Here is a 25306-nt window from a genome sequence, read left to right on the forward strand (position 1 = left end):
AAATTTACAGATGTTGAAGAGGCAGTCTTATTCATCATAACTATACATTAAGTTTTTTTGTTTAGTCCTCAGGAGCAGAGAAGAAGATTTTCAAAGAAATAATGCATTAATATCTGGGACCCTGCTGTGACGTACTTAGACCTGACCGGGGTGGAGGGAGGGGAGTGTGGGTGGGTGGAGGGTACTTACCCAGATTTTGAGCTGATAATTTATATAGCCCTGCCCTAGCACTAGAACTCCTGACCCTGAGGCCATGAATTTCATAATTTTTGTAGAAGACTCAATGCTTATTACAGTCATGCCAACAGTTTGCTTGATGTCCAGGAGTAAAGAAGATTTTTAAAGATTGCATTATTTTTAGTGGTTTTGACCCAGCTGGCCCACCCCTCAGGCACTAGAAGCTAGGGCAGGGACCATGAAATTCATAATTTTTGTTCCCCTTCCTCGATAGATGCTTTATGCCTAAATTGGTTGAAATTGGTTGAGCGGTTGCGGAGAAGAAGCTGAAAATTTTCAAATGTTAACACACAATGGATGATACACAGCGACGGACGAAAACGGATAGTAATATATATAGGTCATCTGAGTGAATCAGTTGACCTAATGAACCAGAAGTCTCTGTCGAGACTGAAGCTCTACTGGTGTGTACTTATAGCAAAGGAAGAGAAAAGTACTAAAAGCAGTTGTCAGTTGGGAATTGAAACTTAATTTACAACAGCAATAAATAGAAATATGATCCTTGATTAAGTCTCTTAATGTTCTTAGTGTTTTAAGTCTACTTGCATGCCACATCATATTATAATCAAACTAAAACTGTATTTGGAGTAGCATTTTGAGAGTATTTAACAGAAATTTCTAATTTTAGTAACCAAGGCAATAATGTTCATCGAAGTCAAAAATTGATATACAGAATTTTATTTCCTATCTAGCTTGTAACACGAGCTTTGATTGCTTACAAATTCGGGTGTAAATAACCATGCACCAGACTTGAGCCGGGTGTAAATAAAACATGACGTCACTATATGCATACATTCTCTATGATAAAAACCAAATAACATGACGTCACGATGCATTGTAGTATGTAGTTATCTAATCGATAGATTGAGACACACTCTGAAGTTTAAAAAGCATTTATATGGGTACAAACAAAATAAATTTGTTATCCAGGTCCAATCAAGGGTGTACAGGGATTTACCCCTTGTTGTATCACATACACCCTTCAGCCTTCCACCTCAGGGTGTATGGAATAAAACCTGGGGTAAATCCCCGTACACCCTTGATTGAACCTGGATAACTAATAGTGTATCTTAGTGCATTCTACTTGTGTGCCAAGTCATACTGAAATCAGACCAAAACTGTAGGAGGAGTAGCATTTTGAAAGAATTTTACAGAAATTTCTATTTTTAGTAACCATGGCAACACTGTTCATCGAAATCAAAAACCAATATAAAGAATAATGAACCTTATTGTAGTTTACTTGTGTGCCAAGTTATATTAAAATCAGACCAAAACTGTAGGAGGAGTAGCATTTTGAAAGAATTTTACAGAAATTTCTATTTTTAGTAACCACAGCAACATTCTTCATCGAAATCAAAAACCGATATAAGAATTATGAACCTTAGTGGAGTCTGCTTGTGTGCCAAGTTATATTGAAATCAGACCAAAATGACTAGGAGGAGTAGCATTTTGAAAGAATTTTACAGAAATTTCTTTTTTTAGTAGCCATGGCAACACCCTTCATTGAAATCAAAAACCGATAAACATAATTATGTATCATAGTGTAATCTACTTGTGTGCCAAGTTATATTGAAAACAGATTAAAACTGTAGGAGCAGTAGCATTTTGAAAGAATTTCACAGAAATTTCTATTTTTAGTAACCACAGCAACATTGTTCATTGAAATCTAAAACCGAATCAAAAATAGAACTAGTGCTAATTGTAACGGGGACCGTTACAGATGTTCCCCAAACGCTCCCCAATTCCCTTTTTTGTGCCTAATTCCTGTAAGACATTTTAAAAAATATTATCAGTATCGAAGGATTTCATCAAAGAATTATAAAAGGTACAATGATATCAACTATATGTCATTTAACGCATTGTACGGGCACGAACGTGCATGTACATGCAAGATGATCACAGTATGTTGTCTAAACAATTAACATATCTATATATCGTGAGAATAAATAAAAAAAATTCTTTACAAATGTTTTTTTAATATTGGCCATTTTGCGTATTTCGCGCGTGCACGTGCATGAATGAATGTTCGTGCATTCAAGTTTGATAGTACCATTATGTAGGAATCCATTATACCTATTTATATTCTAAATTTTGTCCGGTTTGGTTGAAAACTAAGAAAGTTATAGACATCTAAATTTTCAGCCAATCAGATTACAGCACACGTACATGCGCATGCTTTTCATGAAAATTCTTATATACCATGCTGTAGATCTTTATAATGTATAACCATGTTCAAAATTTCAAAGAATTTTGTCGAAAAAAACAAGAAAGATATTGAGACTTTAGTTTCAGCCACTCAGAGCAAAGCGCACGTGCATGCGCGTGAGCTCTTGCTATTTTGACCAAGTCATCTAGTCTATGCTTCTAATATATCCTTATATTATAAGTTTCAAAACATTTCATTAAAAAATTAAATAGTTACGTCTATATCAATTATATTGGACATTTCTGGTGTTGCACGTGCGCGCTCTTGCAAGCACACATTCATGCACATTCTTTCATGATAATTCTTTTATATCAGGCAGTAGATCTCCCTGATGTATGACTATATTCAAAATTTCAAAGGATTTTATCAAAAAACAAGAAAGATATTGAGACTTTAGTTTCAGCCAATCAGAGCGAAGCGCACGTGCATGCGCGTGAGATCTTGCTATTTTGACCACGTCATCTTGTCTATGCTACTAATATATCCTTATATTATGAGTTTTAAAACATTTCATCTGAAATTAAAAAAATTACGGCAATATTTATTATATTGGTCATTTCTGGTGTTGCACGTGCACGCTCTTGCAAGCACGTGCGCGCAAAATGACCTTTGTTCCGCAAATCTACATAACATGCCTACTGACCCTAAAAAGGTTTCACCTTAGTCGGATGTGTAGTTTACAAGATCATTCGCGGAAAAGATTTTCCCAGGAAGAAGAAAAATAATAATAACTAGAGGAGATCTCGTTGCAAGCAACGAGTAGGTCTTCCGTTCGATTTTCGATACGATCATAAAACAACTTAAAATGAAAAAAAAGTTCTTATCAATACCTCTAAATACGTGAGAACACATTAAAGAGTGAAATCTGTAAATTTCAGACAACTTCCAGTCTTTATAATTCACTTCCGGTGTGACCGGAAGTACTAAAAATGACCTATAACTCCTCTCTGAGTGTGAAGGATTCATCCCTGATAATTTCGATGAAAAATGATCATTTTTTGGTCTACTTCCGGTTTTGAAAAAATAACTTCCGGTGGACATAATAATACTCGAGACTCTCTATTTGCCTATATAAGAAACATTTAAAAAAGAAAAAAAATTAAATTTTGCATATCTTTAAACTACTTCCGGTGGACAACGGACGTGACGGCAACAAAAACTTTATACAAAATTCAAGAGAGCTTGTCACAATCTATCATCCCTGAAAGTTTCAAGACTCAATCTCAAACCGTTTTTGAGAACACTTCCGGACAAAATGACACTTTAAAAAAAGAAAATTGGCCGTATCTCGCGACCGGAAGTGACGACGGCAAAATAAAAAAAAACGCATTAAGTTCATATGATTTGCCATCATTGCTGAAAGTTTCATAAAGATCTGTCGAGGCGTTCTGAGAAATCGCCTGCACAAAATCGGTAAGAAAAAAAATAATAATAATAATAATAGTGGAAAAGAAACAAACGAATCAGTAGAAGGTCTTCCGTTGGAAACGGAAGACCTTAATAATAATAAGAAACAGAGTAAAAACAATATGTTCCCCAACTTCGTTTGGGGAACATAATTATGAACCTTAGTGGAGTCTGCTTGTGTGCCAAGTTATATTGAAATCAGACTAAAACTGTAGGAGAAGTACCGGTAGCATTTTGAAAGTTTTTCAAAGAATTTCTTTTTTTAGTAACCACGGCAACATCGGTCTTTGAAATCAAAAACCGATAAACAGAATTATGTATCTTATTGTAGTCTACTTGTGTGCCAAGTTATACTGAAGTCAGACAAAAACTGTAGGAGGAGTAGCATTTTGAAAAATTGTTTACAGACAGACAGAAAGACAGACAGAAGGACGGACGTCGCAAGCATTACTATCGCATAAGCTCTTCTGGTCTCTGACCAGTTGAGCTAAAAATCATCTTCTCAAAAACCACTGGACCAGAAAAGATGAAACTTATGTGGAAGCTTTCTGAAGTAGTATAGATTCTAAATTGTTTAAATCATGGCCCCCAGGATTAAAATGGGCTACAATAAGGAATCAAATTTTACATTGAAATCTTTGAAAATCTCCTTAAGAACCACTAGGGACAGAAAAAATGAAACTTATGTGGATATCCTGATATACTGTAAAGGCACAAATTTTTGTGGGGATAAAATTTCCTTGATATGTCTTTTAAATAGTTTCATGGGCATTAAATCTTTTTTAAAGTAACCCTGTTCAATATATTGTAACTGTATACAGGGTTATTTTCACCCCGTATTATTTTCGCCCTTTTACCAAAATAATCAAAATCTATTCCCCCATATTTTTGCTTCTACAGTAGCAAAGATTCTAAATTGTCCACATTATGACCACAGGGGGCAAGATGGGGCCACAATAGGGATCGAGTCAAAGATTTACCATGAAATATGTAGGAATTACAGTAGATAAATAGGACATGAATATCCCAACAAGTGGATGTTAATAATGCAACATGGAAATTATATTGGTTTATGAAATTTGATGGGTATATCTTGAATATTTTCTTTAAAATGCATAAGTGCATAAGTAAATATAAATACACCTTAAATGGTTTCTTTAAAACTATAAGCAAAATGAATAGTAAAGAGAGGTGAGTTCAATGTCACAGGAAAGTTCAAGGTAAAAAAATATTAATACCATATTGATGAAAAAAAGATTCCATGAAGGTTTTTTTTTTAAAAACTGATCGAGATTTTAAAAAAAAATAAGTAGGGTCAAAGGAAAAGTATTAACCTGAATGACTTCTTTAAAACTGAACTTAACACTGATTTGAGAATAGTGCAGTCAAGGTCAGAGGAAAGGTAAAGGTAAAAAAAAAAATGTTGATACAGTTGCAAATTTACATCAGTATGTACCAGGATTTGAAGTTGGATTACACTACCTTCAATTGTTTCTTGAAAAACTGAACTAAACACTAATTTAAGAAAAGTGAGGCCAAGGTCAAAATATTGATTCAGTTCAGTAGTCATCATAAGTAACTATCAGCATAAGAAGTGTGATAAAAACATCTTGAATAGTTTCTTTGAATCTGAGCTTTGAAATTAGCTAATCACAAAGCACAACAGAAGGACAGACAGAGGGACAGCTAGAAGACAGACAGTAATTACAAACTCTGTATGCCCTGGTCATTTCATGACTGGGCATAAGATTCTTCTTCTTTAGAACCACTGGGACAGAAAAGATGCAACTTATGGGGAAGCATCCTGGGGGTATTTTAGATTCTAAATTAATAAAATCATGGCTCCAAGGGGTAAGATAGGGCCAAAAAGTAGGGGGGGGGGAGCTGTTGAAGAACAGCAGAACCAAAGTACACAGATAAGCATTGTACGTGGTACATATATAGGCCTCTTTTATTTATTCCTATTTTTATTTTTCTGTACAATTATTGTGTTTTTTCACTTTTTATCAAGAAAGTTTTGTCTATTTTTTTCTTGCCCCCATCCTTTTCCAAGATATCTTCATAAGTTCATATATCCCTCAGCGAGGCCCCATGGGCATGCGCAGTCAAAATTATGCATGAAGACATTTCCCGCTATAATTGCACTTTCATTTAAACTGTATAAATAAAAAAACTTACATATATTTAACTTACTGTATAGCTGTATAGAAATAATGTAAACAGATATTTCATATACCAATCTAATGGCCTGAAATGGCGGCAAGAACGAGTACTCACCGATGTTCAGGTTTTCAACAAAAAAACGTATAAAGTAAAAACAAATACAACAAAAATGAACTTACCTCAGTCTGATGTAGTCTTCTTCTGTATCTTTGGTGATGAGAGAACGCTTTGATATATCGTTTGGAAGGCTTTGCAAGAGCAATGCGAGAACACTGCTATTCAAGTCAAGCTCAAATATCAGTGTGGTGAATTTCTCGTCAATGGTCAGCTCACGTGATCATTCTGGTCGACAGAGCATGAAACCTGCGGGGAGATAGAGAGAGAAGGAGAGAGAGAAAGGGTAAATTGCTTGTAATAATTATAGCTGCAGATATGTAGAATTATGGTTATATATATTTGTCTTTGACCACAACGCTACAGATCCCGTAATGCAAAAAAGGTGCAGTTTACGGCGCAATATTTTTTGCGCCTTTCTGGGGAGAATTTCACCACTTTCTAGCATTGGTCAATCAACTACCTTTCACTCCCTAATTCTAGACACATTCTGTAGCCAATATGTATATTTCATCCACCTCCCAACCATTTATAGTTGTCTCTAGAGGCAATAAACTCGCTTGAAGTGAATTTTCTGCAATCTAACGAACAATTTTAATCAAGCGAGTTCATCACTTTTAGAGACGACTAAAAAGGGCTGGGGTATGGACAAAATGAAGAGATTAGTTAAGTAATGTGTCTAGAATTAGGGAGTGAAAGGTACTTAATTGAACGATGCTTGAAAGTGGAGAAATTCTCCCCAAAAGTGCGCAAAAAATATTGCGCCGTAAACTGCACCTTTTTTGCATTACGGGATCTGTAGCGTTATGGACAAAGACAAATACATATAAAACCATAATGCTACAGATCTGCAACTATAATAATTACTGTATTATATATTGCAAACTTTAAAAAGGGCAAATTTTAAATTGTTTGAAATATAATGAGAGGTTGGACATGTTAGAGACAAAGTTTTTAGAGAAACGCCTTTATCCATGGAGCTCGGAATTAAACTAAACTCATTAATCTAAAACACTTCTTACTTTTAAAAGATATAATGAGCTCAGCATCCAACTTCGAATGGAAAGGAAAAGGGACCGGGAACAAAGAATTCAAATATACAAAGTGAACATAAAGGAAAGGGTATTGTATTGTTTATTACCAAGAACCATACAGGTTTAACGTAAATACATAAATTAGTTTGTACAAAATACATGTATGTACAAGTACATGTATAAGCATTTCAATATCACTTGTTATTAAGTAAAGCAGGATCACAGAAAAAGAATCTTACAATTACAAACTATTCATTCTAAGTTCATGAAACTTACAAACTATTCATTCTAAGTTCATAAAACAGGCAAAGCATCGTACATGTGTAATTAAAATTTAAAAAAAGTAAAAGAATAGGGAGGAAGTATGCAAATATTTTATAAGTAGGCCTATATTGAATTTATCCCCAAACCAATTTCATGAGTCATTTGAAAACCACTTGGAAGCAAATCATAGAAGTGTACGGAGATGGCTGGCGGGAGGGGGTGTTAACTTCGTTAACGAGTATACTAATTTGTTAATTTTTTTTTATTTAAGCACGTGTACGGAGTTTAAAAAACGTCTATAGTTATTATTTTTGTCCTTATGGGTATTTTCTGTATGGACGGAGTGGTAGATCTGCAGCAGAGGTTCTTCTTAAACAGTCACTCTATCGCTCGTACAGAACGTAGGATTAGGACTGGAAACTTTTTTCACCACAAACTTCTTTCAGTATCGAAATTTTCTTCATACAATTGCTACATCATCCTTATATCACTTTAATTTAGCCAAAGGGGGGAGGGACACTCTTTCAATGAATATTTCAATAGTAAAAATTATGTATGTTTGAAACAAAGTTGCCCTGTTGCTCCGTGCCTGCACATACATATATAAATTATGAGTTTGTTATTCTTTCAATCTTATTCATAAGTATAAAGAGTATAATAAATTTATATTCAGACGAAAGAGATGAGGAGGAATATAATAGTATATTTTTCTGTCCCCTCTTTGCAAGTTATTTTTCTATAGAAAATATAAGAAAATATAATGTGTACATACAACAAAAATATGTCATCATGAAACATACCTAGTTTGACATGCAAGATAAATGTAATCACTATAAAAAAGAGAAAACTTGTCCAAAAATTAACCTAGTTTGCCCATACATGACTTCCCAAATGTTAGATGCAACATATCTGTGTTTACAAGTTGTTGACATACAACTTTATTTTGACATGCTAGATAAATATATTGACAAGCACTTTGTCTGCATGAACTTGCAACTTATCCATACTGACATTCATTTTATTTGTGTTGACATACAAGATAATGCATAATTGTGCATATACCGGTATATAACACAAACTTTAGGACCAGTAGATGTACAGTTTGTCTTCGAATATGAATTTTGTGTCAGAACATCACGTACTCTTCAGTATCAGATTCCTTTAATACAATAAAAAAAATCAAAGATTCGGGTGTATAGTTTTTGCCCTGTCTGTCCGTCTATCTGTCTGTCTTTTAACTTAGGCAATAACTTTTGAATGGGTAGGGCGCTATGGAGTTCATATTTCAAAGGTGTATTCCTTGTGTGGGAATAAAAAAGTGTAAATAATTTTAAATCTGTAGTCAAAAGAATGTATTTAGATAAGTTTTGTTTATTCTGGCTTGTTCAGTTTCGTTTTTTTAAATGATTTCATATACATATATGTCCCCCCCCCTCCCCCCCCCCATTTTTTAAAAGAGTACCTTGGCCCATAGACCTGGTTGTGGCCAACAATTATGACGACCACTCGAAAATAAAACGAATTAATATTTCATTGCTACGCATGCACTTCAGGAACATCTCTGATTAGAAAAGCACAGGCGAGCTAAAATTACACGAATCCAAGGTAAACTTCACCGCAGGCACGTAGCATTACCGGGGGGGGGGATACTTTTTGTTACAGTAAGGTCAAATAAGGGCAATGTAGTACTATATGTAGAAAATTTAGTACTGTAGAAGTTGAACCTGCCCCTAAATGTTTCCGTAAACTAGACATACCGTCCTGGTTGGTTGTGTTGCCTATGCGATAATCCTCATTTTATGTTCAGCAACAATTCTCATTCAATTTATTTTAACACTATAGTGTATATCTAAAAGTTTCACTATATGTAATGAATGGATGTGATAACAAAGCTATGGGCTATTATTTCAATATTCTGTGCATTACATTGTCTCTGAAGTGCATGCTTGGTAAGTTAAAATATAAAATTCTTTATAAGTGAATAAATGTGGAAGAGGATTTTGATGCTTCAATGAAAACCAGCGACATCATTTTAGTTGGACATATAATACCTAGATATGTATAAAAATAAATTGGAGTTGTTTGAGCAAGATGTTCGGATTTTTCTGTTTTTAACATTGCAGTTCATATATGTAACACAATATGGCTTTTAGTTTTCAATTTCGGGTAGGGGTGGGGGTGTCGGGTTTAAAGTGCGACGGGGTGGTGTTTACGTGTATTCAACATTTAACTTTATACAAGCACATAGAACTAAATGTATTCAATCAAAGTATGACAAATTTTCCCCACAGATGTACTGTTTTAGATTCTGTTTATATCTAACCGTAACAAGGAGCACACGGGTGGGTGTGATCGGTTGGCAGGGGATGCTCAATGTTATATGGCTTCCGATCCCAACTCATGTTTCAGAGGTCCGTATTTACACTGCTCCTGATTTGTATTTTTTGAATGGACTTTTGAGATTATTTCCATATTTCGTGTAGGTTTGGGGTTCACCGTGGGAGGCAATTTATCTGTCTCGGGGTATAATTCCACAGAAAATACTGAAGGTAAGAAATCCATCACCAGCGTCAATCACGATTAATTCTTTTAAAAAAATTCAAACGTTTATCAGCATCTGCACGCATGTAGGAACATTTAGGAGTATATAGTTTTTGCCCTATCCATTCGTCTGTCTGTTAAGCTGTTTGTCTTCTTATCCTTAAAAACTTTAATGCTGACAATAATTTTTGATTGGTTGAAGCTTTGGCTTTCATATATCACATATGTTTTCCTTGTGACAAGTCCCTTTCTTTGAGTACCACCAAATTTGACCTTTTGACCTTGGAGTTTGACCCACTTTTGCAAATATTTACCAAACTTTAACCTTTGCCATAACTTTCGGGCAGTTGGTGCTGGAGCTTTCAAACTTCACATAATGATATTGTATCCATTGTGACAAGGCCTTTCTGTAGTTATACATTATAAATATTTTTGACCTTTTAACCTTTGAGTTTACCCCCTTTAAAAAAAAATAAACCTTAGACTTTTAAAACGTTTGAACAGTTAGTGTATTCATTGTGACATGGTATTTTTATGGATATAAATAGCTGAAAGTGGGGGATATTAATTTTGGTCTGTCTGTCCGTCTGTAGTCCTGTCTGTCTGTCCGTCTGTAGTCCTGTCTGTCTGTCCGTCTGTAGTCCTGTCTGTCTGTGGCGCTTTCGTTTCCATGCGATTATCCCGAGAAGCATTGGGGCTTTTGCAATGAAATTTTACACGATAATGCCATATAACATACGAAAGATCCCTATTGATTTTGAGGTGAAAGGTCAAAGGTCATAGGCTTCGGAAGCAATTTGAAAGGGTGGCTAATTGAAAGTGGCGGGGAGTGGGTGGGTAAACCAACAAAAAAGGTAACTCCCAATTTTAATGCCTATATAATGTGTATCTTTGCAAAAAGAAGTGGGGGGAGGGGCTAAGCCCCCCCCAGCCCCCCGTTCCGACGCCTATGAAGGTTAAGATCATTAAAAAATCTGTCTAATTTACACTTTCGTTTCCGCGTGATATCTGTAGATGCGTTTGAGCGTTTCCAATCACTTAATTAATACCACAACTCTCTATGGCCTAAGGAGGACCCCTAGTTATTGATTTTGAGGCCAAAAGGTAGTTAAGTCATACATTTTGTGAGTGCGAATGTAGATGATATCTCAAGAAGCTTATGAGTTTTTTTATTCAATTAAATTTTATACCATAACTTCCTATGCCCCTCCCGCCCCTCTATAAGAGCCCCCTCCACACCCTCGACCCCCCCCCCCCCGGGTAAGTTTTTCCCTCAGCGGGGGACACAGATTCTCTGAATTAGCTTGTAACCTTTGAGTTAAGCTGTGTCACAGGGGACATCATGCAGTGTTTCACAAATAAATCTTGTTTTATACAAGGTTTGAGTTTGTTATCAACTTCCCCGGAATACACTTTTCCTTTCTGTGGAATTGTAAAACACTGGAAAATCTTATCCATCGGTGAAGGGAAATTATGGTTACAAATCTGGCGACCCCACAAAGCTATGTCCTATCGCTTAATCCAAGAAATATCGGTATATACAACTGGAGGTAAGATATAGAACATTTGAATCGATCCCTCAAAAAAAAAATAATAATAATAAAAGAGAGAGAGAGAGGGGGGGGAGAGAGAGAGAGAGAGAGAATTAAACTGCTGTTCAATTTTTGTTATATGTGTATATACAATATTTACTTTGTAATAATCTAAAAATAAATAAAATTCTTTTTCAGCATCCACAATTCAACAAATCCCACCAATGAATCCCACCACAAGCCCAGATATAATTCACTTTTATAAGGGTGATGTCATAGGATGGTAAGAAACTATTTAACCCGTAATCAAAGATTCAGGGTACATGTACATGTGTTTATAGTTTTTGCCCTGTCCATCTGTCTGTCTCCTTTATCTGTATGTTCATAACGTTTAAGTGGATGTGACTATGGCTTTCATATTGCACAACTGTATTTCTTGTGACAATACCTTTCTATTGGTACCACCAAATTTGACCTTGTGACCTCGACGTTTGACCCACTTTTACTAAAAATTTCCAAACTTTAACCATAGCCATAGCTTTTGAAAAGTTAGAGCTAGGGCTTTCATCCTCACATGTGTATCCACTGTGGCAGACCTTTTATCGGGTGAAAATATTTTACCTTGACCTTAGAGGTGGCCCACTTAAAAAAAAAAAACTTTAACCTTGGCCATAACTTTTGAACTGTCAAAGCTAGGGCTTTCATATTTCCCTGACCAGTGTATTCCTTGCGACAAGACATTCCTTTGGATACCAACAATGTTGACATCGGCTCAGAGTTTGACCCACTTAAAAAAATTTAAACTTGACCATAACTTTTGAACTGTAAGTGCTAGGGCTTTCATATATTTTTTTGTTGTTTATCTTGTCACCTCAAAATTGACTTTCAAGATATTTTTATGGTCAGGAAATACAACGAAAAGGAAATTATCCCATTTCGGAGCAGTCCGGTGATAGCCCGAGGGCATGGATTCTGGCGGCGGAGAGTGTCCCATGGCGATGGTGTTACAGAAAACTGGGGGCAGGGGGAATTCCTGTATGCCAGGCAGTATGCTATTTCCGCCAGTGTATCTGAAAGTAAATCTTGAGAAACTTTCTAGCATGCAGTCTTGCATAGTGTGCATGTTTTATTTTTTAGTCTTTGACGTTTCAGTTTATTCATTTTAAATTGTAAGATAATTGGAACTTTTGGTATGCTAACTGCCATGATTTTCGGATCTGACATAGAAAAAATAGCCTCTTTCAAAGGACAATGATTATACAATGTATAATAAAAATCAAAAATCACCTTAATTCAGTTTAAAAAAGATCATATCTCTAGATCTGTACATAAACAAGAGAGTTCCACCATAAAAGAAGGATATTATTAAAAAATGCAATTATCAGTGATCTCTGATTTTTATTTATCCGATCAAATATACTAGTATTAGGAACTTAAATGGAATGCCAATTTATATAGATGGAATTCTTTTAATTTCTTTTCTCCTTGTTACATGCAAAGGCCTCAGAATTTTTATTAATAATTGACCAGAGTCATACATGTTAACCTATTGTGATGAAAAAGAGGGAGATTCAGGCCTCAAAAGCGGTAGCATTGCGCGCGTGTTGTTTAATGCTTGAATTATCGATGTCTTTCATGTAATATACATGTATATTATAAGCCTTAAATGAAATCAGGTACCTACACTAATTAATCTTAAATATCAACAGCAAAGAAGAAGACAGAAACACCTTAAGTTTGACATAAATTGTACAAATTCAAATATTTTTCATGCTCATCATTTTGCTTGCATTGGCTGCTTTACTTAGCCTTTTGAAGAGTGATCTTTGCTGAAATAGCCTAGAAGCAATAATTCTGAATGTTCATTCAGTTTTTAAACAAAACAAATGATGGCATGGTTTAATGTAGATCTTAAACAAGTTCGTATCTTTCGTTATATAAATCAGATTTCCCGCGATGATCGAAAACGAAAGTAGATATGTGCCCAGATAGCATGACAATGTTGGGCCAACGTTGGTAAATGGTTGTATTGTTGGCTGGTGGTTGGCGTTGGGCATTTAACGTTGGTCCAACGTTGGGCCAATGCCAGTAGGGTGCTTATCTATTTTGATCACATGTAAGTTGGAAAGACAATGTTGGCCCAACAATGGCGCTATGTAATAAATGTGAGCTTTCCTGTATTTTTTAACGTTGGGAATAGCTGCATTGAACCAACGTTGGCCCAACGTTTTAAATTTGCCCTTATCCATAGTGACTAAGATCATTGGGTATACAACCATTGTCCAACGACGACCCTTCAAGTGCAGAATATGCTATAATTAAGTTTTCTGCATGTTGGGCTCACCACACTGGGCCAATGTTGGCCCAACCCATATGTAATATATCTAAATGATGGTGTTTAAAGAATAGTTAAAATATAACGTCATCGTCTCAAGCCACGGTCCGGAGTCCGCATATATAGCTCTCTCCTACCCGTGGCTGCTTGATCACAAAAAGTGTCGTAATCTTGAATATTTACGCCTCTCTATTGTGACGTCATATTCAGTCAGTGGCAAGTTTTGTTTCCATCGCAATCGAAATCAACAACTGACGTCAACAGTATACAATAAATATTTCCTATACTGCGATTGGATATTGAAAGGTCGCGATAAAGTTCATCATCCGACTATGCTTTACTCGCATTGGTCAATATTTTAATGAGCTACGGAGAATTCTCACCTCGTTCAACCACGGCCAGAATGGGAGAGGAGCGTACATTTTGGCCGTGGTTTGCGACGATGATATAACGTTGGCCCAACATTAGCCCTACTATGCAATAAGCGCTTTACTACAGTTTCTACACTGACGTTGGAATAATACATTTACCAACGTTGGCCCAACGTTGATATGAAAAAAAGAATGTAGAAAAATTTAGTATTAGCCCAGCCGGTAGGCCGATCCAGCCGGGGATCGGAGGGGGTATATGATCTAGGGATTTAAGCGTTTTTGAATTTACATTTACCCTAACATGCTAAAACTGCAGTTGGCAGAAAAAATCAAGAACATGAAATATTTTTTTTATTTTCTTTCTCTCTTTTTGTTCTTTTTCTTTATTTTGGTTTCATTTTTGTGTTTATTCTTAGTTTATGTTTATTTTTCACTACTTAATGTTCAATCAACAATTTACAGAATTAATTTTATAGAATCGTAGGAACATCGATTACATAATTGCGCTAAAGTGCTGATTTTAGGGGGGCATATTCTGAGATAAGAGCAAAATTCACTGTTTAAGAAATAAGGTCAACATCACCATTGCTTCTCACAGCAGGAGACTGGCCAGTTTCCTCGGTTACTGCGAAATCTGATATATCAGGATGGTCAGCACGTGTATAACCATTTCGCATTTGAGCAGCTTGGTACACACGTATATATTTGTGAGAACAAAGAAATTTGGATATACTGCTTCGCTAGACAATACGCTGTATATGTAAGTATAATTATTATATATTTTATAATTTGCTTTGATTTGACACCAAACTTTACTGTTCAATGTTTGTTATCTGCCTTTTTATATACAGACATCGTACACACATGCACCTTATAATGTTTAAGTTCAAACACAAAAGAACGTTGAAAGTTTTGTCTTAAAACTTTTAAGTTATATACACAATTAATGTGTTAGCATTTACTTTTAGGTAAAGAATTTATGCACAACTGGAAGAGAAAATGTTTAAGTCCACTGTGAGAGGACTCTTATCCTACCTTTTTGCCAATGACCTTGCCTTTCGGATCAATTGGAATCAAGGATTATAGTAACCAGTAAGAATTATTTTTATTTACTTTATTCTAAATGGGTGAAAGAATCCCCCATTATTTAATTATTTAGTTGTAAATTTAAATGTAGTTGTAATTTTGCCCCATGTAATTTTAAAAGCTGGAAATATTGTTTTTCACCTCTCATGATCAAAATGAACAGTAGACCACAAACTTAAGAACTTGAAGCCTATAAAATTAAGTATGTCATAACTATATGTCTACTAATTTGTTACTTTTAAGGACTGTCCGAAAAAAAAAAAAAAACAAGCTAATAGCGGCAGCGACAGACAGCGAAATTTGCGCCATTGTTAAAGATTGATTTCTGCCAGTGATCGGGAAGGGGGACGGAAAATAAGGGAAGAGAGGAAGAGGACAGATGAAGAGAAGAAGAAAGAGAATGAAAAAGGAGGAGAAAGTGCAAAAGACACCGAGTGAATGAAAGAAAACGAATGAAAACTTTGTTTAAATTAATAATATGAAGGATTGCTTGACATTTAATTGTAATTATAATAGTTTTAAAAATACAAAAACATCAACGATTAAAATCAATAGCCAAAACATGGATTTTTTAATTTTCTTATCAGAATATTCCTGAAAAAATCATGTTATTCAAGAAAGAATATTTTGAATGTCAAATCGAAATTTACATAAAATGGAGTTTACTAGAATATACATGTATTTTACTCTGATTTTCCGCAAATGACATTTTTTCATTCTTTGTAAATCAAATGTTAGTCATGCATTGGGTAATCAATTTAATTTTTCCACCGTGTTGGACCAATGTAGGCCCTACACTTTCCTCGCCATTTATTGTTGGCCCAATGTTGGCCCTACACTTACTCCGTAAGCTGTCTATTGTTGGCCAAATGTTGGCCTCTATTCTTACGTAGCTATTTATTGTAGGCCCAACGTTGGCCCTTCACTTACAATGCTATAAAGTATGTTGGCATAATGTTGGTATTACGATAATATATAAACTTTACATTACTGGTGTTGGCCCAACATTGGCCCTTCTATAACATGCCATGTACTAAGTTGGTCTAATGTTGGCCCTACGATTACAAAAATACATTAGAACGTTGGCCCAACATTACCCCAACATGTTGGGCCAACAAAGGGCCACAGTGCACTTAGACATTGCGCCAACGTTGGCTGCCAACGTCGGCCCAACAAAGTGTGTTACATTGGGCCAACATTGTCCCAACGTAGTCATGCTATCTGGGTGCCACATGGCTTGGTCAATCGAGTGATATCTTTTGACTTTATTGATAAAGTTGTGAGCTTCTGTGCTTTTAAAGACGATGTCAAATGTTTTCATCTAATTCTTAAAGGTTGTATCTCCTTTTTCATGGCAGGGATGTTGATTAATTTATCGTAACCAATGTAATCACTGGTAGTCTTATGTTGTTGTCGTTGTCAAATCCGTGCTTGAAATCTATGTACAAAAAAGCGTTTGTGTGATTCCGAGTCAAATCACGCGATATCTAGCGAGATTTTATGAGAGTGGCTTCAAAAATGGATACCCAAGCGAACCAAAAATACTTTAGACGCAGCTTTTGTAGAAAAGCGGTAGATTTCTGAATTAAATCGGTAGGCGGGAGATGGAGTGAAAAAGCGGTAGACTCCCGCCTAAATCGGGAGAGTTAACATGTATGCCAGAGTGATACATAAGAGCGCTGAATATAACCCCACTAAATAGATATAAATATACCAGTACTGGTTTATATAATATTATATACATGTATACCGGTATATGCATTTTTATATAACGGCTTATTGAGAAATTCTAAAGCCCTCTTATGTGTTTCTTTATTTTTGATAAATTCTATAAAAAATTATTTTTTAGATACCCCTCCCTATTTTGAGAAGGACGGCATTCCAGCTTCCACCTTCACAGTGACCATTGGTGACGCCTCTGACCCATACACTCAGGTCATGACCTTACCAGTCAAAGACAGGGAGGAGACCTTGACCTTGCGGATATCCATGTCAACAAAGTCTTTATATTTTTCTTTGAATGAGACATCATGTAAGGATCCAACTTCTTTCAGTAACCTTTTTTTATTCAAACATACTACATTACCCTTAGTAGACTATACTGCAACAAGAAGTGGGCGGGCACACCAGTCTTTCAATGAACAATTTCTATGGTAAAAGGTTATGTCTGAAAAAAGGAGCAACCCCACCCCCCCATTCAGTAGATGAAAACTATTGCTCCTTGCATATAGAACTGTTAGTTAAAATGGCATGGGATACAAGAAACAAGAGGCCCAGGGGCCACAGCGCTCACCTGAGCACATCGGGCTTGAATTTACTCCCCCCCCCCTCCAGGCGGTCATCATTTGGACAAACTAGAATATAAACTACCTGAGGATGATTCCATATAAATATCACTAATCATAGCTTTGAAGTACTTGAAAAGAAGATTTTAAAAGGTTTCCCTTTATATCCTTATGTAAAACTTGGGTCGGCCATTTTGGCCCCACCCTAGCCCCGGGGGTCATGATTTGAACAAACTTGAATCTGCACTACCTGAGGATGATTCCACATGAGTTTCATCTTTCCTGGCCCAGTGGTTCTGGAGAAGAAGATTTTTAAAGATTTTTCCTATACATTCCTATGTAAAACTTGGGTCGGCCATTTTGGCCCCACCCTTGCCCCGGGGGTCATGATTTGAACAAACTTGAATCTACACTACCTGAGGATGATTCCACATGAGTTTCATCTTTCCTGGCCCAGTGGTTCTGGAGAAGAAGATTTTTAAAGATTTTTCCTATACATTCCTATGAAAAACTTGGGTCGGCCATTTTGGCCCCACCCTTGCCCCGGGGGTCATGATTTGAACAAACTTGAATCTGCACTACCTGAGGATGATTCCACATGAGTTTCATCTTTCCTGGCCCAGTAGTTCTGGAGAAGAAGATTTTTAAAGATTTTTCCTATATATTCCTATGAAAAACTTGGGTCGGCCATTTTGGCCCCATCCTACCCCCAGGGGTCATGATTTGAACAAACTTGAATCTGCACTACCTGAGGATGATTCCACATGAGTTTCATCTTTCCTGGCCAAGTGGTTCTGGAGAAGAAGATTTTTAAAGATTTTTCCTATATATTCCTATGTAAAACTTGGGTCGGCCATTTTGGCCCCACCCTTGCCCCGGGGGTCATGATTTGAACAAACTTGAATCTACACAACCTGAGGATGATTCCACATGAGTTTCATCTTTCCTGGCCCAGTGGTTCTGGAGAAGAAGATTTTTAAAGATTTTTCCTATATATTCCTATGTAAAACTTGGGTCGGCCATTTTGGCCCCACCCTTGCCCCGGGGGTCATGATTTGAACAAACTTGAATCTACACTACCTGAGGATGATTCCACATGAGTTTCATCTTTCCTGGCCCATCGGTTCTGGAGAAGAAGATTTTTTAAAAATGCCATAAATTTTTAACAAATTCATGATTATCTCCCCTTGGAAAAGGGCGTGGCCCTTCATTTGAACAAACTTGAATCCCCTTCACCCAAGGATGCTTTGTGCCAAGTTTGGTTGAAATTGGCCCAGTGGTTCTTGAGAAGAAGTCGAAAATGTTAAAAGTTTACAGACAGACGGACAGACAGACGGACAGCTGGACAGACGGACGGACAGACAGACGGACGCCGGACAAAATGTGATCAGAAAAGCTCACTTGAGCCTTCGGCTCAGGTGAGCTAAAAGCATATTTATTTACGGTAATGTATACTCATAATTTTTATTGTCAGATACCATCTACACCTTGCAGTGGCTAAAAGTTGGACAGTACTCCACAGAAATTCAAGTCACTGATTATTGTGGGAAGTCAGCTTCAGCTCAAATTTTTATCTCAGTTGTGAGTAGAATGTGGATAAAAATTCGCTTAGTAAACGTAACAGTGTCTTGTTCATTTGGTTTGATTTGTGAACAAGAGGCCTGTATAAGTAATCTGAGTAGTATAGATGTACAACCATTGTTTAAAAAAAATCCCTGACAAATTACATCCTAAGAGGAGATGTTCAATGATAAGTACATTTCTCTTTTGGAAAAAAAGTGAGGGGTTCCCCCTTAATTTAGTGAGTACCAGCTGTGACAAACATTAAAAAAAAACATTTCAAATTATCTCCGATGAAATATGAATTTGTTAATGATTAAAAACTCTTGAATATGCTAAATTAACTACCGGTAGACAGAACGTTTTGTCTCTTGTTACTGTATTTCAGGTTGAAAGTAACCCTACAACTACACAGGAAATGTTTCTTGGACGACCAGGTATTTCTTTCTCTAAATCTTTTATTAAATCCTTAGATATTTAGATACTAGTATATCTCAGGCTCAAACTCAGTTATACAAAACTGTCAATGCAGCTAAAAGTGATATTCAAACATTCTGAATTCCAGCTAAATGCATATATATGGTTTAAACTTTTTATAATAGGCATTTTCCCCCAACAATTTTTTGAGATAAATGTAAACAAGCACCATTATTAGATCTGCTAATCCTTCATATTTTTCTACATTTCAGCGATAGTATGGACGGTGGGCTTACCAATGTCTCTCGGTTTGTCTGTGATGTGCTTGGGAAGCTTGTTTGTGTATTCCTGCATTCAGTGGAAAAAAGGGTCGACTTTTCCAGTCACTGAATTAAAGTAACCTTCAATGAACAGCACACCATCAATTCTACATTAACAATTATTGAATCCTGAACATCCAAGAAGAATATGGACTGGATCATTTATTCTTTAAAAATACTGTAAAAGTTTAGTATCTCATTGAACAATATATTGAATGCCAAGAATATGTTGAAGTCATTTGAAAGTTTTCATCACTTTTCTCTATATGTATTGAAGCCTCAATATCTAGCACCCTTGGATATTTTGAATTAGTTTCAGACTTAATTCATAATAATGAGGTTTGGCTTTATGTATTTATCATTCCCTTTGTAAAGGTTGAAAATGGGAAGAAATGTGCAAAATTTTGATTTTCAATTTCTTGTTTAAATAAAATGGATCAAATAGTTTTTTGGTGTTAAAAATCATTGTTTATTCAAATCAAACATTTGTATAAAAAAAAATCACAAAAATAGTCTCCAGTATAAATCAGATCACAGTTAAAATACTAGATTGTTTCAAAGAAGAAGACACAAGTCACCTGCAATAGCAACATTTGGACATGAATGTTTTCTATTAAACTTCATCTGTCAAATAGAATTGGAAAAGTCAAAGTTCATATGAAACTTGGTTCCATCCTAACATTGAAGAGAAGCTCAAAGATTACAAGGTATAAACACCAAAAATGATGATCTTGTCACAGTTTAACATGCCTTCCTCGAGTCCCCATCGTCTGCTTCAGAGTGCACCACCTTCAGATGTCCACTAAAGTCAATTTAAGTGACAAAATCAGTTAGACTTTTCTCTATGAAAAGATTTTATTAGGATGCTTAATACCAAACACTAATTTTTAATGCTCCAGAGCTGATGTGCCTCGCAATATGTGTGAAATATCAGACTCCGGAATGTGACCAACACCGTGCAAAATGATCCCTGAGAATCACACTCTGCTTTGCAGGTGACAAATACATGAGCAATGTACTTGATTTGCATTGACAACCTTGAATACTGCTGGATAATGACTTGGGCACACTATTAGAATATCAACGCATACTTTGAGAAGTCCTGTGCTTTTCCAAACACTCAACAATGGCTTGTCTGCAAAACAAGAAAAGTTTCCTTTTATGCTCTAAATATTACAAACAATTATACAGTGTATCATTTCATTTAAATAAAACTGCTTGAAATAATTTGTGAAATTTGGTAGTTTCAAATGTATAAAGCAATTGTTTAACATACTTTGTTTTTTTCTTCAAACACAGTACATGTACTAACCAGAAGTCTCTGTCGAGACTGTAGCTCTACTGGTTTGTACTTATCAAAAACCATTGCACTATTTTATGTATCTTGGTGTAGTCTACTTGTGTGCCAACTTATTTTGAAATCAAACTAAAACTGTAAAAGGAGTAGCGTTTTAAAGGAATTTCACAGAAAATTCTATTTTTAGTAACTATGGTAACACCGTTCATCGAAACCAAAACCCGATGCACTATTCTATGTATCTTAGTGTAGTCTACTTGTGTGATAAGTTATATTGAAATCGGACCAAAACTGTAGAAGGAGTAGTGTTTTAAAGGAATTTCACAGAGAATTCTATTTTTAGTAACCATGGCAACATTGTTCACCAAAATCAAAAACCGATGCACTATTCTATGTATCTTAGTGTAGTCTACTTGTGTGCCAAGTTATATTGAAATCAGACCAAAATTGTAGAAGGAGTAGCGTTTTAAAGGAATTTCACAGAGAATTCTATTTTTAGTAACCATGGCAACACCGTTCATCGAAATCAAAAACCGATGCACTATTCTATGTATCTTAGTGTAGTCTACTTGTGTGCCAAGTTATATTGAAATCAGATCAAAACTGTAGAAGGAGTAGCATTTTAAAGGAACTTCACAGAAAATTCTATTTTTAGTAACCATGGCAACACCATTCATCGAAATCAAAAACCGATGCACTATTCTATGTATCTTAGTGTAGTCTACTTGTGTGCCAAGTAATATTGAAATCAGACGAAAATTGTAGGAGGAGTAGCGTTTTTAAAAATTGTTTACAGACAGACAGACAGACAGACGGACGGACGCCGGACGCATTACTATCGCATAAGCTCTTCTGGTCTCTGACCAGTAGAGCTAAAAATCAACTTTCATTGTTGAGTTTCAATTTTTTTCTTGCTTCAAACTCTGAAATTTTTTCAAATAAAACAACTGACCTGAATAAATGCCTACTGCTGACTACTGATGACACATGACCTCCAGGAATGACCTTCAACTTTGAACCTGGCCACAAGTCCTGGTGGGTCATCACATTATCACGGGGTATATAAGCATCAGATTCCGCCACAACTGATAAAATAACAGACGTGTCCACTGGAGCGGAATAATTACCCAGGTGTGTAAACTCTTCCATCACTTCCCACATAAAGTCCAGAATTTCTGCATCAAAGGACTTCAACTGTTTTGTAGTGATCACATTGGTCTGAGATATGTTAGGAGAAATGGGAGAAAATGATTTAGCTTTCCAGTCATCCACAGTCCTTAGCTGACGTATAGCGGTCCCTATACTGTCCACCTGTGACCCTGCCTCCTTGATTCGCAGTAGGGCTTTCTCTACATCCTTATGGTAATCTTCTACAGAACAGTCTTTAGATGAAAATCGGCTAATTCCTCTCTACAGCAAGAAATAAAGAGCTAAAGCTGAATTCATGCAGAAAACAATTATTTCATTTCTTATTAGTTATTTGTCTACACAATTCACATTTCTTATTTAGATATTTAAAGCAATTTGTAATCACTCTGAAAAACAAGAGGCCCATGGGCCACATCGCTTACCTGAGTAACTTTGGTGATGCAATTCTTTACCAGATTTCCTCCCTTGAATACCTATTGTGGCCTCGCTGTACCCCCCCCCCCCCCCATGTCACAATTTTAACAATTTAGAATCCACACTACCCCAGGATGCTTCCACAGAACTTTCGGCTTTTCTGGCCCAGCGGTTCTTAAGAAGAAGATTTTAAAAGTTTTTTTTCTATATACGAGGGTTGACCCAAAAGTTCGTGGAATTTCTTCAAATTTTATTTATTTATAAGTGAAATTGATTGAAAATTACAAATGAGATTATAGACACTTGTTGAATATTTAAAATATAAAAATATTTTAAATATTTGTGATACTTACTCTATAGCAGTTGCCATAGAAATGGATGTTTGGAAATGTGGGGGAGACATCAACATGTTTATTATCAATTTAATTCTTAATTCTTGAAATGAGAATAAAACCATCCTATGCGTTATAGAAAACGAAAAATATGTCATTATTACGATTGCTTGATTTTTATAAACCTTTTTGTGAGATTTCTACTGATTTTACTGGATATTTAGTTCATTAGTTGAAGATTTATTGTTCATCTTTAGGTTGTTAGCCAACGTCAAATTTTGGTCAAGTCATAAGTCTTATGAAAATCCCGGAATCACTGTATCTTAAACGCATATATTATTGACATAGGATTGGGAAAAATGCATTTACTACTCAGTTCCAATGTCGTAAGGAATTTAAGAAAAATGGAATTTCCATGGACAATGATTAAAGGTGTGGCCGCCTTTTGGAAGCTCTGTTTTAAGTGTTTATCCCCCTAGACAAATTAAAAGCGTTAATGGATGTTGACGGCTGATGTATTGTTCTTGAAATTGCTACTGAAATTGGAACATCATACCGTAAGATGGGGAGTATTTTGAAATATGAGTGAAAAATAAAGATAATTTGGTATGAGAGGATACCCAGGCTTTTCTTGAGAAAAAAAATGGACAAAAGGGCAGCATTTTGTAATATTATACTTCATGTAAAATTAGTAGAATCTGATTGGTTGAGAAACATTTGTTAAAAAACACTACTACCCGTTGAATAATGAAGCCACGCCCTCCAGCGTAGCAACAGTCAACACTGCTTGACGACGGGTGGTATTCCAAAAAATAGCGACTGCGCAGAATTTATGCGCGCACGGTTCACTGTTATATGTATTTGTATAAAACATTCAGTATAATATAATAAATATTGCATGTAGTTGAGTGTAACATTGAAAATTTTTCACCCCTCGAAAACCTTGTCAACCTCGGCTGCACCTCGGTTGACAATGGTTTTCTTGGGGTGAAAAATTTCAATGTTACACTCAACTACATGCAATATTTATATAGAATTACGTATTCTAATTGGACAGTAGGGTGAGATGCTTCTAAAACCTGACGTGACATTCCTAACTTGACGTTATATCGAAGTCTCCCCCGGGTTTCACAACTATCCATTTTCAGAAAGCTTGTGTGACCTTATTGGTAATTGGAACAGGGTGAAATTTTTCAGTATTGTTGCAGTATGACTCTATATTATAAATATGCCTATTGTTTGTTTTCATCAAATCACGATAAAATTTTAGAAAGAAATTCCATGAACTTTTGGATCAACCCTCATATTTCTATGTTAAACTGTTTCCCTTTGTGGCCCCGCCCAACCCCCGGGGGTCATGATCTTAACAATTTAGAATCAACACTATCCAAGGATGCTCCCACATAAGTTTCAGCATTTGTAACCCAGTGGTTCTTCAGAAGAAGATTTTAAAAGTTTTTTCCTATAAATTCCTATGTAAAACTTTGATTCTCTATTGTGGCTCCGCCCAACCCCCAGGGGTCATGATTTTAACAATTTAGAATCTACACTACCCCAGGATGCTTCTTTCTAAGTTTCAGCTTTTCTGGCCAAGTGGTTCTTGAGAAGAAGATTTTAAGTTTTTTCCTACATATTTCTATGTAAAACTTTGATTCCTTATTGTGGCCCTGCCCAACTCCCTGGGGTAATGATTTTAACAATTTATAATCTACATCACCTCAGAATGCTTCCACATAAGTTTCAGCTTTTCTGGCCCAGTTGTTCTTGAGAAGATTTAGTTTAATATATATTTTATTCACAGAAATGGATTGAACAGCAGGCATAAATGCCTATGATCGTTCTCTCTCTTCTTGAGAAGATTTTTTAATGACTCCATCCTATTTTTGTCTTTTCTTGATTATCTCCCCTAGTGATGGGTCTTGGCCCTTCATTTTAACAATTTAAACTCCCCTTCACCTATGGATGCTTTGTACCAAGTTTGGTTAAAAGTGGCCCAGTGGTTCTTGAGAAGAAGTCAAAAATGTGAAAAGTTAACAGACGGACAGACGACGGACAAAATGTGATCAGAAAAGCTCACTTGAGCCTTCGGCTCAGGTGAGCTAATAAAGGCCCTAACATTGACAAACCTCAGGAGAGACTAGCATCTTTCTGATTTCATGTTCATATTCTTTGTCCTCATAATAGCTATTTTTCAAAACATCCCATCTTACAGCTTTAGAGAGAATGCCCTGAAAGGAACAAA

At 35.9% G+C, this 25306-nt stretch overlaps 2 protein-coding genes across 2 annotated transcripts; one reads left to right on the forward strand and one right to left on the reverse strand.

Annotated features, from left to right (window-relative positions):
• The first annotated feature begins 9288 nt into the window (after positions 1 to 9288).
• Positions 9289 to 20319, forward strand: LOC134267969 (uncharacterized). Its single transcript, XM_062750176.1, has 9 exons — positions 9289 to 9374; positions 9909 to 9974; positions 11346 to 11516; positions 11697 to 11781; positions 12405 to 12574; positions 17140 to 17322; positions 19050 to 19156; positions 19524 to 19572; positions 19825 to 20319. The coding sequence occupies exons 1-9, from the start codon at positions 9296 to 9298 to the stop codon at positions 19950 to 19952; spliced, it is 1038 nt and encodes a 345-aa protein (XP_062606160.1). The 5' UTR covers positions 9289 to 9295; the 3' UTR covers positions 19953 to 20319.
• Positions 20320 to 20814: 495 nt separating this feature from the next.
• On the reverse strand, positions 20815 to 25300 carry LOC134267970 (protein ABHD18-like). Its single transcript, XM_062750177.1, has 3 exons — positions 25191 to 25300; positions 22122 to 22579; positions 20815 to 21007 (listed from the first exon to the last, which is right to left on the reverse strand). The coding sequence occupies exons 1-3, from the start codon at positions 25206 to 25208 to the stop codon at positions 20953 to 20955; spliced, it is 531 nt and encodes a 176-aa protein (XP_062606161.1). The 5' UTR covers positions 25209 to 25300; the 3' UTR covers positions 20815 to 20952.
• Between the last annotated feature and the right edge of the window lie 6 nt (positions 25301 to 25306).

This window comes from Saccostrea cucullata, unplaced genomic scaffold, assembly GCF_032062105.1.
Source record: "Saccostrea cucullata isolate Sc308-1 unplaced genomic scaffold, CSIRO_AGI_Scuc_v1 ctg23661, whole genome shotgun sequence".
NCBI lineage: Eukaryota > Metazoa > Mollusca > Bivalvia > Ostreida > Ostreidae > Saccostrea > Saccostrea cuccullata.

Bases quoted from the DNA above. Each gene is read 5' to 3' on its own strand.
- LOC134267969 (XM_062750176.1), top strand. From the start codon at position 9,296: ATGAATGGATGTGATAACAAAGCTATGGGCTATTATTTCAATATTCTG. The intron at 9,375-9,908 runs GTAAGTTAAAAT...TATTTCGTGTAG, and splicing joins GTCTCTGAAGTGCATGCTTG to GTTTGGGGTTCACCGTGGGA. The intron at 12,575-17,139 runs GTAAATCTTGAG...ATTATTTTTTAG, and splicing joins TTCCGCCAGTGTATCTGAAA to ATACCCCTCCCTATTTTGAG.
- LOC134267970 (XM_062750177.1), bottom strand. The intron at 21,008-22,121 runs GTCAGTTGTTTT...CTTGTTTTGCAG, and splicing joins AGCAGTAGGCATTTATTCAG to ACAAGCCATTGTTGAGTGTT.